This window comes from Vidua chalybeata, chromosome 4 (genome assembly GCF_026979565.1).
Source record: "Vidua chalybeata isolate OUT-0048 chromosome 4, bVidCha1 merged haplotype, whole genome shotgun sequence".
NCBI lineage: Eukaryota > Metazoa > Chordata > Aves > Passeriformes > Viduidae > Vidua > Vidua chalybeata.
In genome coordinates, this window is record NC_071533.1 from 35,160,822 (window position 1) to 35,174,106 (window position 13,285).

Sequence of the window (13,285 nt, forward strand, 5' to 3'; positions counted from 1 at the left end):
AGCTGTATGCTTCTCATAAGCCCAAAATACCAAGTACATCTGCATATCAAAGGCAGATGCTGCACCCTGCAGCATCATAGAGAAGCCTTTTCACAATGCTCTGTGGAGAATCCTGTTTTTCCTTGTCATGCCTGTGTTCAGTAAGGAGTTCTCTGTGTGTGTGAGCACGCAGGCGTGTGCTTATACATACGGATATGTAGTGTACACAGGCATTCACACTGACAAGAATGGGTTTGACTATCCATAAGTGAACCTTCATGAAATGGTAAACGACTTGTGCATGAAAATATATACACATAACCTTAATTTTATTTAAAATAATACATATTATTAATTTGCAAAGACTATTCTAATTGACACTCTATTTTAAATGCAATTCTTGTTTAACATTTTATAAAATATTCTCATGAAAATTTAAAATGTCCTGCTTTCCATAAACCAAGGAGTGAATCATTTCCACTAGGACTATCAAACCAAATTTTGCTTATGGATATCCCAACACACTGTGACACTGTTTGAAATTGTTTGGTTTAAATCTACATAAAGCTGAATGAACCTGAATGGACATGGTTTGTTCTGTACACAAATTTTCTATCTATGAGCCATATCCTGTGTAGTTAATATCTTTTACAAGTTCTTTATCAGGAACTAGATCCAAATCCATGTCTCATTGCCCTGCCTTGGTAGTCCCACTACCCTGGTCTGCATGCAATGTGGTGTTTAACTTTACAGTCTGACTTTGATGCAGTCAACTGTTCGCTATAGTTTGTTTAAAAATACCACAAATCATTCCATAATATAACTAATCACCCTTGCACTCCTGTTTACATACTATTAATAAACACAACAAAAGAAGTTGACCTTGGAGACTAAGCATCTGGAATCCTTGGAGATCAGCAGTTACAAACTCCAAAAAGGGAGCAAAATCTTTGAAACAGTCCATTACTATTAAAAAGTACCTCACTGAGTTTCAAGTGCAGAATTATTTTTACTCCTATAGCTAGTCTGACAAAATAACCCCCAAACAAAATCCAAATCAAAACTAGAAAAACAAAAACAAAACAAAAAATTCCCCAAACCTCAAAAACTACAGTTTCCTTTATAGACAGAACACCACATTGTGGATTTTCAGAGGAGATCACTACATGGGTTGCTACAGGGTAGAAGGAGTTGTGACTGCAAAACTTTAGAAGACAGTTGTGTTTGGAGAAAATTTAACTTCACTTATAAAAAAATTATAAAATTATAAAATAACATTTGCATATATGTTCAGTATGATACATTAATCACAGCAAAAGTCAGAAAAATACTTGCTGAAGCTGAATTAACACAAAATATCTAACTCCCAGGAGTTAGATACTTCTGCACAGCCAGAAGTATCACACTTCTGCAAAGCCAGGTGTCAAGAGTTTCCCAAATACTAGCAGAGAAACCGAAATCTAAAAGGGACATTTAATACCTTAAAAAGTGAAAAAGTTTCTGTGTGCTTCTCAGGATCTGGTAAAATGGGATATCACCTTCCAGAATAACGTATGTACTTATTTGAGAATTTGTGCTGCTATGTATGCAGTGACAGAGTGCAGAGCTCTCTATTTGCTATAGTTATGCACTGATGATAAATTACAAGTGAATTTATTTTTGTACAAGTGAACAATCCCAAATGTAAATGTTTATTAGAACTTCTGTTAGCCACAATCAAAGGCATTAGTTAACTTGCTATTATTGTAGTGCAGTAAATGACAGGTAGCCTCTATTTTACTTTTTATAGAATTGTTCTAAACATATATTTATGCTAACTACACTTTTTATTTTAATATTTTATCCCAGATTTTTTGCTGGTCTGGTAACCAGAAGCATTTCAATAAATGAACAGATGGAGTAAGAGTTATGCTAAGACTTTTCAGCATAGGTAAAACTTAGAAGTCTAGATTTCTGTGCTTCTTGAGGCAGTGTGTTGTAGTGGAAACAGCAAGTATACCAGGAGTTTCTAGGACATCTGAGAATTTCTGCACATGTTGATGGCTGAAGCATTATGAAGAAGAATTCTTCAAAAGATAGAAAAAAAGCAAAAGAAAGAACCATGCTTCTCATAGTTCTGTGTATCTATGGATGAATACAGAAGGAGGTTCCTTGCCGTATCTGAGCTCTCAGGCCAGCCTTTCGTGACCACCTAGCATGCACTGGGACTGGCAGAAAAGCGTTGCTGGCTCAGAGGTTCTCCTCTGGTCCTAAGCATCTGGAACCACTGGACAAATTTTGCCTTAGAGTGACACTCTCAGATCAGTAGGGTAGTAGATACCTTCAAGAGGACCAGAATGACTGGGTTTGGACATCATAAATCAGCCACAATTTTTCTCTGGCAGCATCCTTCATGAGATTCAGGAAATGTTCTGAATGATACAACTTCAGAAAAACTTACCCTCCTAAATAGCATAGCTCCTTTAAATTATTTTCTCATATAAAATCTCAGCTTATTGTAATAATCTGCTGTTAATAGTATATTTTTAAATATGAAACTTCTATATTGTTTGCCACTAAAATGGCCCTTTGAGACCACTTTCATTTTTTCCTCAGTGTCACACACATTCTGTTGTATAGTCCAAGTAGTGAATATTATAATATTTTTTTATTTCATTTTCAAACTGGAATCACAAGAGAAGTTTAAAAAAATATAACCTTTGTACTCACCCCAGCCTTTGGTTTAGCTCCAGAGCTGGCTACTGAAGAGGGAGATGCTAGGTCAGGAGCGTGGATATTAGAAGAGAAGTTGGTCTGCGAGTGATTTACTGAAGCAACATCCACTCCACTTTCAGAACCAGATTCAACATCCTGTATAAAAATATTGCAAGTCTCTTTAGTAAATGTGAATGTGAAATAAAATCATATTTCTGCTAAATAATGGAAATATTTAGGCAAGCTCGCTTAAATACATATGCTTGCTATCTCATTCAATGTGGTGATTTGCATTAGCTGCTGTTCTGAAATTATAAATCACTACTAACATCAAAGCTAAATGGTAGAATGCAAGGTAAGAAAAATCAGTTAAGGGATTCAGAAGTTTGACATTTTTCTCTGATATTCAGTATTTCCTGTGTGCTCCCACCTTCTGTCTCTGCAGCACTGCAAGCTAGTGAACATCTGTAAGCCATTATGTAGATGAAATGACTTCACCCTCCAGCAGTTTATACAATTCAGAGGTACAGCTCCTCAGTTTTTTTGAATCACCAGACACTTATCAGCCAAATACCATTTCTGGTTAAAATGCTCTTACTTTTAATGACACTGATTACATTCCTCTTTCTGAGAATAAAAAGAAGATATACAGTATGTTTTATTATTGAGGAAGTAAAAATTTAGCGCGTGCTTGATTTACTGCATAGGGTGAGGGTAAGGGATTATACTGTTTGCAGATAAATTGTGACACTGGCTATGTGTAGAACTAGCCATATACTGCCAGGATTATTAGATGAGGTGCAGCCTGCATGAATACAGTTACACAGTATGCAAAAAAAAAAAAAAATCTCCTAAACTCTTAATCCCAGAAAACTCCATCCAGATAAAGCCTCAGTTTCCTAATGGCAAGTTCCTAGAATAGGTGAAATATGGGGCAGTGTCATCTCAGGGGTTCTGCTCCTGAACTGAAAAGATGCAGCATGCTTTGATTCAATAATTCCAGTTAAGAATCTGTCTGCCAAGCCAAAGTGCCATTTAGACAGGTGCCTATATGCCATGTATATGAGTGTGTGGTGCTCTGAAAAGGGTTCGAAATCTGGGACAAAGGTGGACTCTAGGTAGGACCGTGTATTTGAATCAGATATTTCCTGCCAGTGAGTCATCTGCAATGTGAAGCACTGGGAAATGCAGCAGAGCCATGGAGAAGCCTCTGTAGCAGTCAGTTTGGCTACAGCTGCTCTCAGAAGTTTCTGGTTAGCAGAGCTATGCTGCCACAGTGCAGAACCATGACCTCTGCTGCATTGCCCAGGTTTTTACATCATATTCAAATGATTTCTTACTATAAAATAAACATGAGCCTGAACTCAATACCTATATATCTTGAAAACAAGATCTTTTGATCTTCTGGTCCACAACAATCAAAGGTTCCTAAATTCCTAGGAAATCACTGTCCATAGATAGGATATATTCCATGTTTGATGCAAGATTTCTGCAGGGCTGCTTTGCAGCATGGGAACAGGTACCATCTCTGATTATCAGGCAGGGTTACTCATACACATTGCCTCCACTCTCTCTTTATTGCTGTAAGAAATTAGCCATGGGGCTGGCATAGATTGGTGAGTTATAGAGAACAGATGTCAACATTGTATTTCAGGTTTCCCGTGTCATCAGTGTGTTTAAGGAGATACTGTGAGAACATTGATATTCAGTGGGAAAATGTTTAACAATAGAAAGTAAAATTATGTGATTTCCTCTAAAAATAACACATAATTTTCAGCTGATCAAACCCAGTGAAATACAACTTTTCTCACCTACAGGCCACTCACTTAGCAATAATGAAGCCTGGCTTTCAAAGGAAAAACTCCTTGTTATTTTAAAGAAAATATCACTAACCAAAACAAATGATACGAATGCTAGTCTAGAGATTTTGGGGCAGTGTTTCTCAGGTTTCTTAGGTTTCTTGAATTGAAAAACAGCTGCAGCACATGTGGGTGAAATTAACAGGAAGCCTGCACAAGAATACCTTGGATCAGCCATTTCATGTTCTTCAGAGTTACATGTATAAACATTTTACAGAAAAAAAGAGAATGCATCAGTCATGTCATGTTTCTGAGCTGTCCCATCCCCTTTTGGATTATTCTCAGCAAAGAATGATCTTTTTAAGTGAATAAAAATAACCCCTACATTAAATTCAAGTTCTGCCCAGAATCTTACTTTGAATGACTAAGGACTTTTTGTCTTCCCCTAGCAGAAAAACAAGACCTGTAGCTCAGTTCTATGTAATGTCAAATGACACATGGTCATGTTCTGAGACTGGTGTGACCCTGAGCCTGTGTTGACTCTCCATTTACAGTAGGTGACAATTAGACAGCCAGACATCTTCTGAATCTTGTTGATCTCCCTTTGTTTTACCTGGGAGTTCTGAAGATCTCATTTGTGAGAGGATGTCAAAAGGAAATAATGGATGGCAATATTATTGCCTTCAAAACATCTACATTCACACACAAAAAAAATACAAGTCAAATTCTTTACAAAAAGAGCTTTAGTTCTAAACTAAGGAGCTGAAAAATGCGAGGACTGAAAGAAAAAGGTGAAGCAAAAAAAGATCTTATTTAGAATAATAATAATAAAAATTGATTACAGGTATATGCCTCCGTTTGTATGTCGGGGTGCTGGATGGGGAAGAGCCTGCACTGAGAGCATTTTCAATATCCTGGTCAAGCTGGTCCAGTTTCATGATTAACAGCACCATTGAATCCAATCGTGAACGATCTCGATCTTCTGTTATTTCCTACAGAACAGAAAATACAACTGATAAATCTGAAATGGTATTAGTTGGAAAGAATAACCTTAAATTATGAAAGCCCTGTTTCTTAATTTGCCAGGAAAGCACACTAAATAATATATAGAAATTATATATATTTTTTTAAATAGTTGCTTTTGTAGGAAAAAAAAGCTGCTTTTTGTAACCAGCTTACTAAGTATTGATGTACTGCTGGAAAAAATTTATATTAATATTCAACATATATGCATTATAGCAGTTATTTTTTTTTAAAGCATAACTGTTTGGAATAAATGCATCATTACCTGGATACATATACTTTCAAAACAGCTACGGATTCTAAACAGTCCTCAATATATTCACCCCAAATTAATTAACTTGATTGTACCAGTACAAATGATGAAGGTTGATTTGTGATGGAAACAGGAGACAAGTTCAAAGAGGCCATTTTCCAGCTGAGGATAACCCCAACTTCTTTTCTTTGTGGAACTCAGTAGTGTAACTATGTTCTGTTGATTTGTAGCAGATTTCTTTCTTGGTTGGAAATTCTTGTTACACATGAGGTACATCAGGGTAATAGTGAACACAGCATCAGACATCCTCTGACTGGAAAGAGAGCTGGATGAGGGGGTATTCACATCACAGCTTCAAATACCTAGTTTATGTAGCTAATTTCCCTATGCTGTGTAGAAAAAGGAGGCAGAGCAGATCCTCAAAGCAAGATCTTCAATTAGACGGACTAAATTATGCTCTCAAGGAGTTCCTCCCTTTCCCTTTTAAACAAAGACTTAACACAAAAGTTAGATAACTAGCCTGCCTCAAAATTCAGGACTGTGAAAACCCCTACTAGTTCCTGTATGGATTTTCATAGTTTGAACTTAGAAAATATGAAGTTCCATTAACTCACTTGAAATAATATTTTTTTAAATCTTTCTCAAGAAATGGATGCAAAGATGTTACAATTACATCATTGTGCCCAAGAAGTAGGCAATATAAGTGTCCAAATTGGCCTTTTATTTTATAGTCACTAAACTATACAGAGTATAGTTTTTCAGGCTATACTTCTCTTGGTAGGATTCCATTAGCAGGATTTTCGTAGACGGCTTGAAAGGCATTGCAAAACATGAATTAGATGATTCCTGCTAGAATTAAAGGATATGTATAGATAAAATAGTCATATAAAACACAGTCTACCATGATCTTTAGAATGTGAAGACAGATGTGATGGTTACTTAGCCAAATCTTAGAAAAGTAGAAAAACAAATCTGTTAGTCCATAGCAGAGTTATAAACAATGTACAATGCAAAGGGTTTCTTAAAAAGATGCTGAATTTGCAGGATGCCCTGATGACTTTGAACTGAGTTTAGAGTGATGAGAGAACTGAGTTTAGAGTGAGAGAATATCACCTCAAAATACCTTAGAAATCACCAAAATGGGTTAAGTTTCACTTTCTTCCAAATTGAAAACACAGTGTCGCAAATGATTTGTTCCACTGCATGGATCTTCATTTTAACTGATGTTAAATTGATACCTGAAGTTTACAAATGTCAGAACAGTTATTTCATCTAATCTGCATGCAATTTCATCAATCAGAAAGCCCAGTGGAGCAGCTGAGTGTCTGCTAACAGAGTATACGTGATCTCCTTTGTGACAGGGGCCATGTTCTCCATGGTGAGCAAGACTGTCACCAGTTCACACATCTAGAGGATGCCAGTGCTGTTACTAAACTAGCTCCCAACACAGTCCCCTCACTGTGTTTTTATTTCTATTGGTTTTGCTTGGAAATAACCACTGTAAAGGTTAATCAACCTAAAATTAACACTGGACTTAAAAACCGGAAATTCATTGCCATGCCACAACAAAGGAAGTGGTGATGGCTGGGTAGGGTTTTTAAGTTTGTTGGTTTTGTGGTTGGTTTTGGTTTTTTTTTTTTTGTTTTTTTTTTTTTTTTTTTTTGTTTTTTTTTTTTTTTTTTTTTTTTTTTTGTTTTTTTTTTTCCTTTGTTTTTTTTTTCCCCTCAGTCTAGAAAGATATGAGGTATTTCACTCAAAGACAAAAAAAAAAAAAATTAAAAAATCTGTCATTTTCCTCTAGCAAATTGTTTGATCCATCCTGCCAAAACAGTGTAAACTTGCTTTGTATGCAGCAGATTGAGAATGCTGAAGAAAAATCTGCTGAAATGAAGAGGTGGCAAAATATTGCTCAAAGAGATACTCCAGCTTGACATTATATGCTGTCTTTGCAGGGAAACACTTCTTTCAGAAAACAATAATATTATCATTATGGAATTTAGCTATTCTGTTTAGAAGTCCTAACTTACATTGTGGTTCTGGCTGATATTCACATCCACATAAGAAATTTAACATTTTTACTATAGTTTCTGCTTTTACAGCTTAGTAAACACCTGTTTTGCTGTGGCACTATCAATTTGTATATATGCAAGTCTAAGCATTATACAAAAAAAATGACAGAGAAAATAAAAAAAGATAATCCTGAGTTGGAAATTCATCACAACACATAGAACAAATATTATTATAAGATTAATTTATGTTTAGACAGTTTTAGCCTTGATAGTCTCCAATAAATTTCCAAGAGCTTTATAACATTCCTATCATTTTGTATCTCACTTTTGTGTATATTCTGAGATTTTATTACTGATGTATGATACGATCTATAGCCAACAAGGTATTAGCAATTAATTTGTTTTCTTTTGAAAACACAGTATCTCCTTTGCTTCCATTTTTTTCACATTATTCCCCACTGTTAGTTATGTACCTTCCAAATTAGAATGCAAAAATATAAATAACATTTATAGAATTATACAGAAATCCTACCTTTACCATTATGAAGTCAAAACCTGGGCATTAGAAGATGTCTGGTCAAAGAAAGCCCTTACAACCTTAATTTCTGCCTTAAGGCATTTGCATAGGGCAATTCAGGCATGCAGAACAAATATAAACAGTAGGTCAAACTCAATATGTTATTTGTCTGGAGATTTTATTTTTAACATGTCTCCACACAAGGAGGAAATAGTTTAGGTCATGAACTGGAAAAAACAATATTTCTTTTAATTTGTATCCTCACTGGTGTGATAAAGAAGCTAATTAAATTTGAATATATCCATATGTTTAGAACAGAAAACATTGTAACTCTTCCTAGAATGAAGGATGCTTGAATTATTTGAATTATTGCCTAAATTATAAAACCCCAAATGTTTTTACAAGGAAAACAGTCTACAAGTCCTGTTGCTATCATCAGCAAACAATGTTAATAGAATGAAAACATTTTTGAGAACATGCCTGCAAATGAGATTTAGCCAGTTTTTTAGTTGCTTTGTGAATTTAGAGCTCATATCATTATTGACAAGAATAACAGTACATTTTCCCACTACGCACTCCCATGTCTTCAAGTGCTTGTGTGTCTTTTTCTACCAAGTTGCCTTGTGCAATGTGTGAGAAGACCTGGCGATTTCTGAATATAATATTTTCTACACATGTTGTAATTTTTATTTTGAACACTCAATGAATAAAAAACCCTGTATGAGGGCAGTATTAATCAGAGTATCTCTAGAAAAAACTTACCCCCTCCTTTTTATTTATGGTTTCAAGAATTTCATACCCATATAGCAATACATTAAAATTATTTTAACCAACTCAAACAGAAGAAACCAATTTAAGGGTATGACCCTAAATTTGGATTTAATACATCCATTCTGTTTTATCCAAGCATGGAAAAATGGAACTGGATGTATTTCACTTCCTTGCTGTCTTAAATCCTGTATTTCTCCAAGTGTGTTTTCACCTTTCACCTCTGGCCACTGTTTTACATCGCACACAGATCCTACTGCAGTCCCTTTTCCTATATACCTCTTTTGGTTGAGTAGAGCTGAAGCAAAGGGCACTTTTTGAAAAGAGTGTAGACTGTTAAGTGCAAAACCTATTTTAATTTTCATAGCAAAAAATTTGTACAGAAAAAATTGGTACTCTAAGTTTGTGCTCTCTCTTATTACCTTCAGGGGGATTGAGTCACTCCCCCATACACTGGAGGTTCTCTCTTTTGAAAGCATCTGCTGATATCCAGATTGGGCAGACCCTCCCAGTACCATTGCAGTCCCCTGGGGTTAAGGAGAGGAGAGAATATCCCACTCTAAACATCCCCCTGCTAGGGCCATCAGGGCACCACCTCCTTCCTGACACTCTTGTGTCAAGATGCTCATAATTGCTTTGAAAAGGAAAACTTGGATTTTAGAGGAAAGATTTTTACACAATTGACAAGGCGAGCTGGAGTACCCACAAAAGAAAGAGATCATTTATGGAAAGACCTGGCTGAGTTTTGCCTGGAATTCTTGATCTGCAGCCAGCTGGACTGAGTTAAAATCTTATATTAATGCTATATATTTCAGATGGCATTAAATTACTCATTCTTGTCTTTCCTTGCTAAAAAAATCCTTTTTAAAAAAAGAGAATTTCATTATATATCACTGATTTAATACTATAAAGTTTTTCGTGGGAAGAAACAAATGAAGAATGCAAAATATGCAGTTTTGAAATTAGTCTGATGATTTTTTACTAGCAGATATGCAAATAAGTTGTAATTTTCATCCTTCTACATTGGACTGTAGAGTTCACAAACTTTGAAAAATACTTAAGTATTTTATCTTTCTCTAAATTTTATGCTATACTTCACCATATATCTGCCCATGACAGGGGATTTGGAACTAGAGGATCTTAAAGATCCCTTCCCAACACAAATCACTCTATGATTCTACGATTAGAGTCCTATTGATTTTGGAGGGATTGCAGGCAGAGAACATTAAAACCAAAGATAAAGCATTCTATTTGTTTTTGACATGAGATACAACCCTACACACCAGAAAAATCACAGTAAGATTATTATTATAAATAATATTTGAACTAATAGCTAGACTGAAAATGGAACTAATAACGTAGGCCTACACTGGTGTACACACCACAGATGAGGAGACATGCTCATATATTCCTGCAGCTATTAATCTACACATTCATACTTGCTGTTGAGAGAATAGCTTTTCTTCTCAAAAAACTTCTCATTTTCCTTACAAGAACTTTAGATCACTGATCAGTTTTTCCATATATAAAGTGTTCAACAGCATTAGTATACATGTGCTTTTTCACTTCTGTTAAACACAAATAAGTTACGTTTGTAAAAATGAAGTCTTCAGAGGATTTTGATTTCTATGTAAGGTCCTAGTTTTGATTTTCACTACTGCATCCTCAGAAAAATGTAAAAAATACAACCATAATAGAAAACCAATCTCCAAATAATATGTTGTCTCAACAAAACCAAAGCCTTTTCTACTTCTAGACAAAAAATATGTCTCCTTCTGTAGAGCAGAGTGCTTGCAGGGATAATGCTGCACTCTTGGAAGAAGAATAAAATGTGCTGAAAAATGACAGAGAACAAAAAATCCAAATATACCCAACTGGCAAGTTATAGGAACAAGATTTCAGCACTAGGAGTGAGGTACAGCACTAGAAGTGGGGTGCAGCATCTCAATTTGTCTAACTTTTCCTAAGGTCTTTCAAACTCATGTCCTCTTCACTGATACTGTCTCCCGAGCTTAACCCAATTTCCATTGCAAAAACTTGACATCTTTCACATTCAAAGCCAATTTAATCCAAACAAAAGCTTTCCTTTGTAGTAATTTCCTTCCTATAGCTGTTTTTTTTTTGCCTAAACACATACTCAACCCATAGACTCTTTGCTAACTTTAGGGGTTTTTTTTAGCATTCTAGTTTTCCATGTTTCATGTCAGCCGAGTAAACTGTCTAGCAGAAATATTGTTTTAATAATGAAATTTAGCAATTTACTATTGATGAAATGAAAAATCACTCAAAAACCTTGGTGCAAAACAATCCGAGGAATCATTGTGGCACAGCTGTGTTACCTCAGCAGGGATGGGGCAGCAGTCACTCCTGAAGTGGTTGTTCTTGAAACAGAACACCTCTGCATTAAACAAAGGATCACTTTCTAGCTAATGCTCTATTACCACAGGTAGATATTAATGGAAAACATAGACTTCTCAGACTGCCATTACTACACTAGAATTAAACCAACTTGCCTGTAATATTGATGCAAATAGTGGTGGCACTAGTTCCAGTAACTAAGAGAAGCAAAAACAAATGTAAAATTAACCAATTCAAAATGGTACATGTTGTCCAATGTAGAAGGTAATTATCTTATAATTTCACTACAATTTCATAAAGTATAAATGATGTATGAAATCTTGCTTTCTATCTTTGGAGTTACACTTGATTACAGTAGCCAGTCTGATGACATCCAACTCCCAGTAGGCATTCCTGACAAAATCAATTTCCATAGAGACACAGAGCACAATATAAATGTAATTTCCGTTCACTGGGTGGAAAAAAGTATTGGTAAACATAATGTAATTATGCTCTTTCCAGCATAAGCAGATTCAGTTACTTTTGAGCTTTGTTCTTCTTGATACTTTCTACGTTAGCATTGCAATTATTCCAAAATCACTTTTTATGACTATACTTTAATGCTTATGACTTACAAAGTAAGTAAAAAACACATCTTTACCTTTATTGGACCCTATTTCTGTTTGCTATGAGTGGACTCTAAGACTTCTGCTTTGTGGAGAATATTATAACAGTAATCTGAATACTAATTATTAGACATGTGAAATACTGTAATTAAATAGAAATGTGATGTGAATGTGAGTGATAGACAACTGATGTTACATTTTTTTATTATAGAAAAAGTGCCTCAGATCTAGAAATTTTGTGTAAAAATGAACAAGGAAATACATCAATGATCTTGTTTCTTTTCTATTATACTATAAATCAAAGACTGAAATGATGAAAAATAGAGACCATTCTATTAAATAGCAATTAAATCAGCATCAGTGACATGAAACTTAGCTTTGATACATGTTTGTTGGCATGTCTTTTACAAATACCCCAATAAGTGAATGGCTTTGTGCACTTACACTTTATATGTTTTTATAATTTAGTGCATTTCAAACATGGAAGCGAGGAATTGTTTACGAATGGAAAGCAAACCAAATAGTTTCTGTTTTGCACTGCACCAAATACAGTGCAAAGGGAGTGGAGGAAGAAGAACAAATATAAAGCCTAGTTTGTCCTCCAGTTTACCAGTGAAAACATAGAGTCTAAGGAATGCTTGGTATCTATGTAAGCTCTGTTACTGACACTCCACCCTGCAAGACCTGAAGACAGAGCAATAGTAGTACTGAGCAACCTCTTGAAATCATTGCAACTCTTCCCACATTTGCACTGGACTTTGAATCAGGTCTAATACAGACATGACAATTAAAACAAATCTGTACATTCTAAACAGGTGAGAAATAGGAGTTGTTGTCCTAAATGGTTTTCATGCTACCCTAGTAAATTAAGAGTTTTGAGAATACAGGTTGCACCGTCAACTCAGTCTTTTTAGATAAGATATATTTTCATTCATATGATTGTGACAGCAATAAATGAAAAAAACGCCTATTAAAAATATACAACACAATGCTCCTGCTTACCATAACAATTTGCATTTTATTCATGTGTGGGAGTGTATGGGGGTGAGGTGAAGGTGAAGATTCACCACTCACTGTTTCAAGTCCAGTTAACACATTACAGAAAATTTCCTTTATTCACTTTTCTTTGTCCTATAAAAATCATAAAACAACCCTCATACAAGAGGAATGGGTTTAGCTGGTTACTTAACCAGAGAGGTTGGCTCATTATCAGAATTTGACTGAGAATTTTTATATCATAAATGACAAAATGCAGGAAGACTTTGTCATAGACTGCAACG

At 35.2% G+C, this 13,285-nt stretch overlaps 1 protein-coding gene across 2 annotated transcripts in view; it reads right to left on the minus strand.

Annotated features, from left to right (window-relative positions):
• Positions 1 to 13,285, minus strand: part of DLC1 (DLC1 Rho GTPase activating protein) — a 219,090-nt gene that overhangs the window by 160,239 nt on the left and 45,566 nt on the right. For both annotated transcript variants that reach the window (XM_053940600.1, XM_053940599.1), the window contains exons 3-4: positions 5,315 to 5,464; positions 2,689 to 2,829 (exon numbers count right to left, since the gene is read on the minus strand). In XM_053940600.1, the coding sequence (XP_053796575.1) occupies positions 2,689 to 2,829; positions 5,315 to 5,464 (291 nt within the window). The remainder of the gene's footprint in view (positions 1 to 2,688; positions 2,830 to 5,314; positions 5,465 to 13,285) is intronic.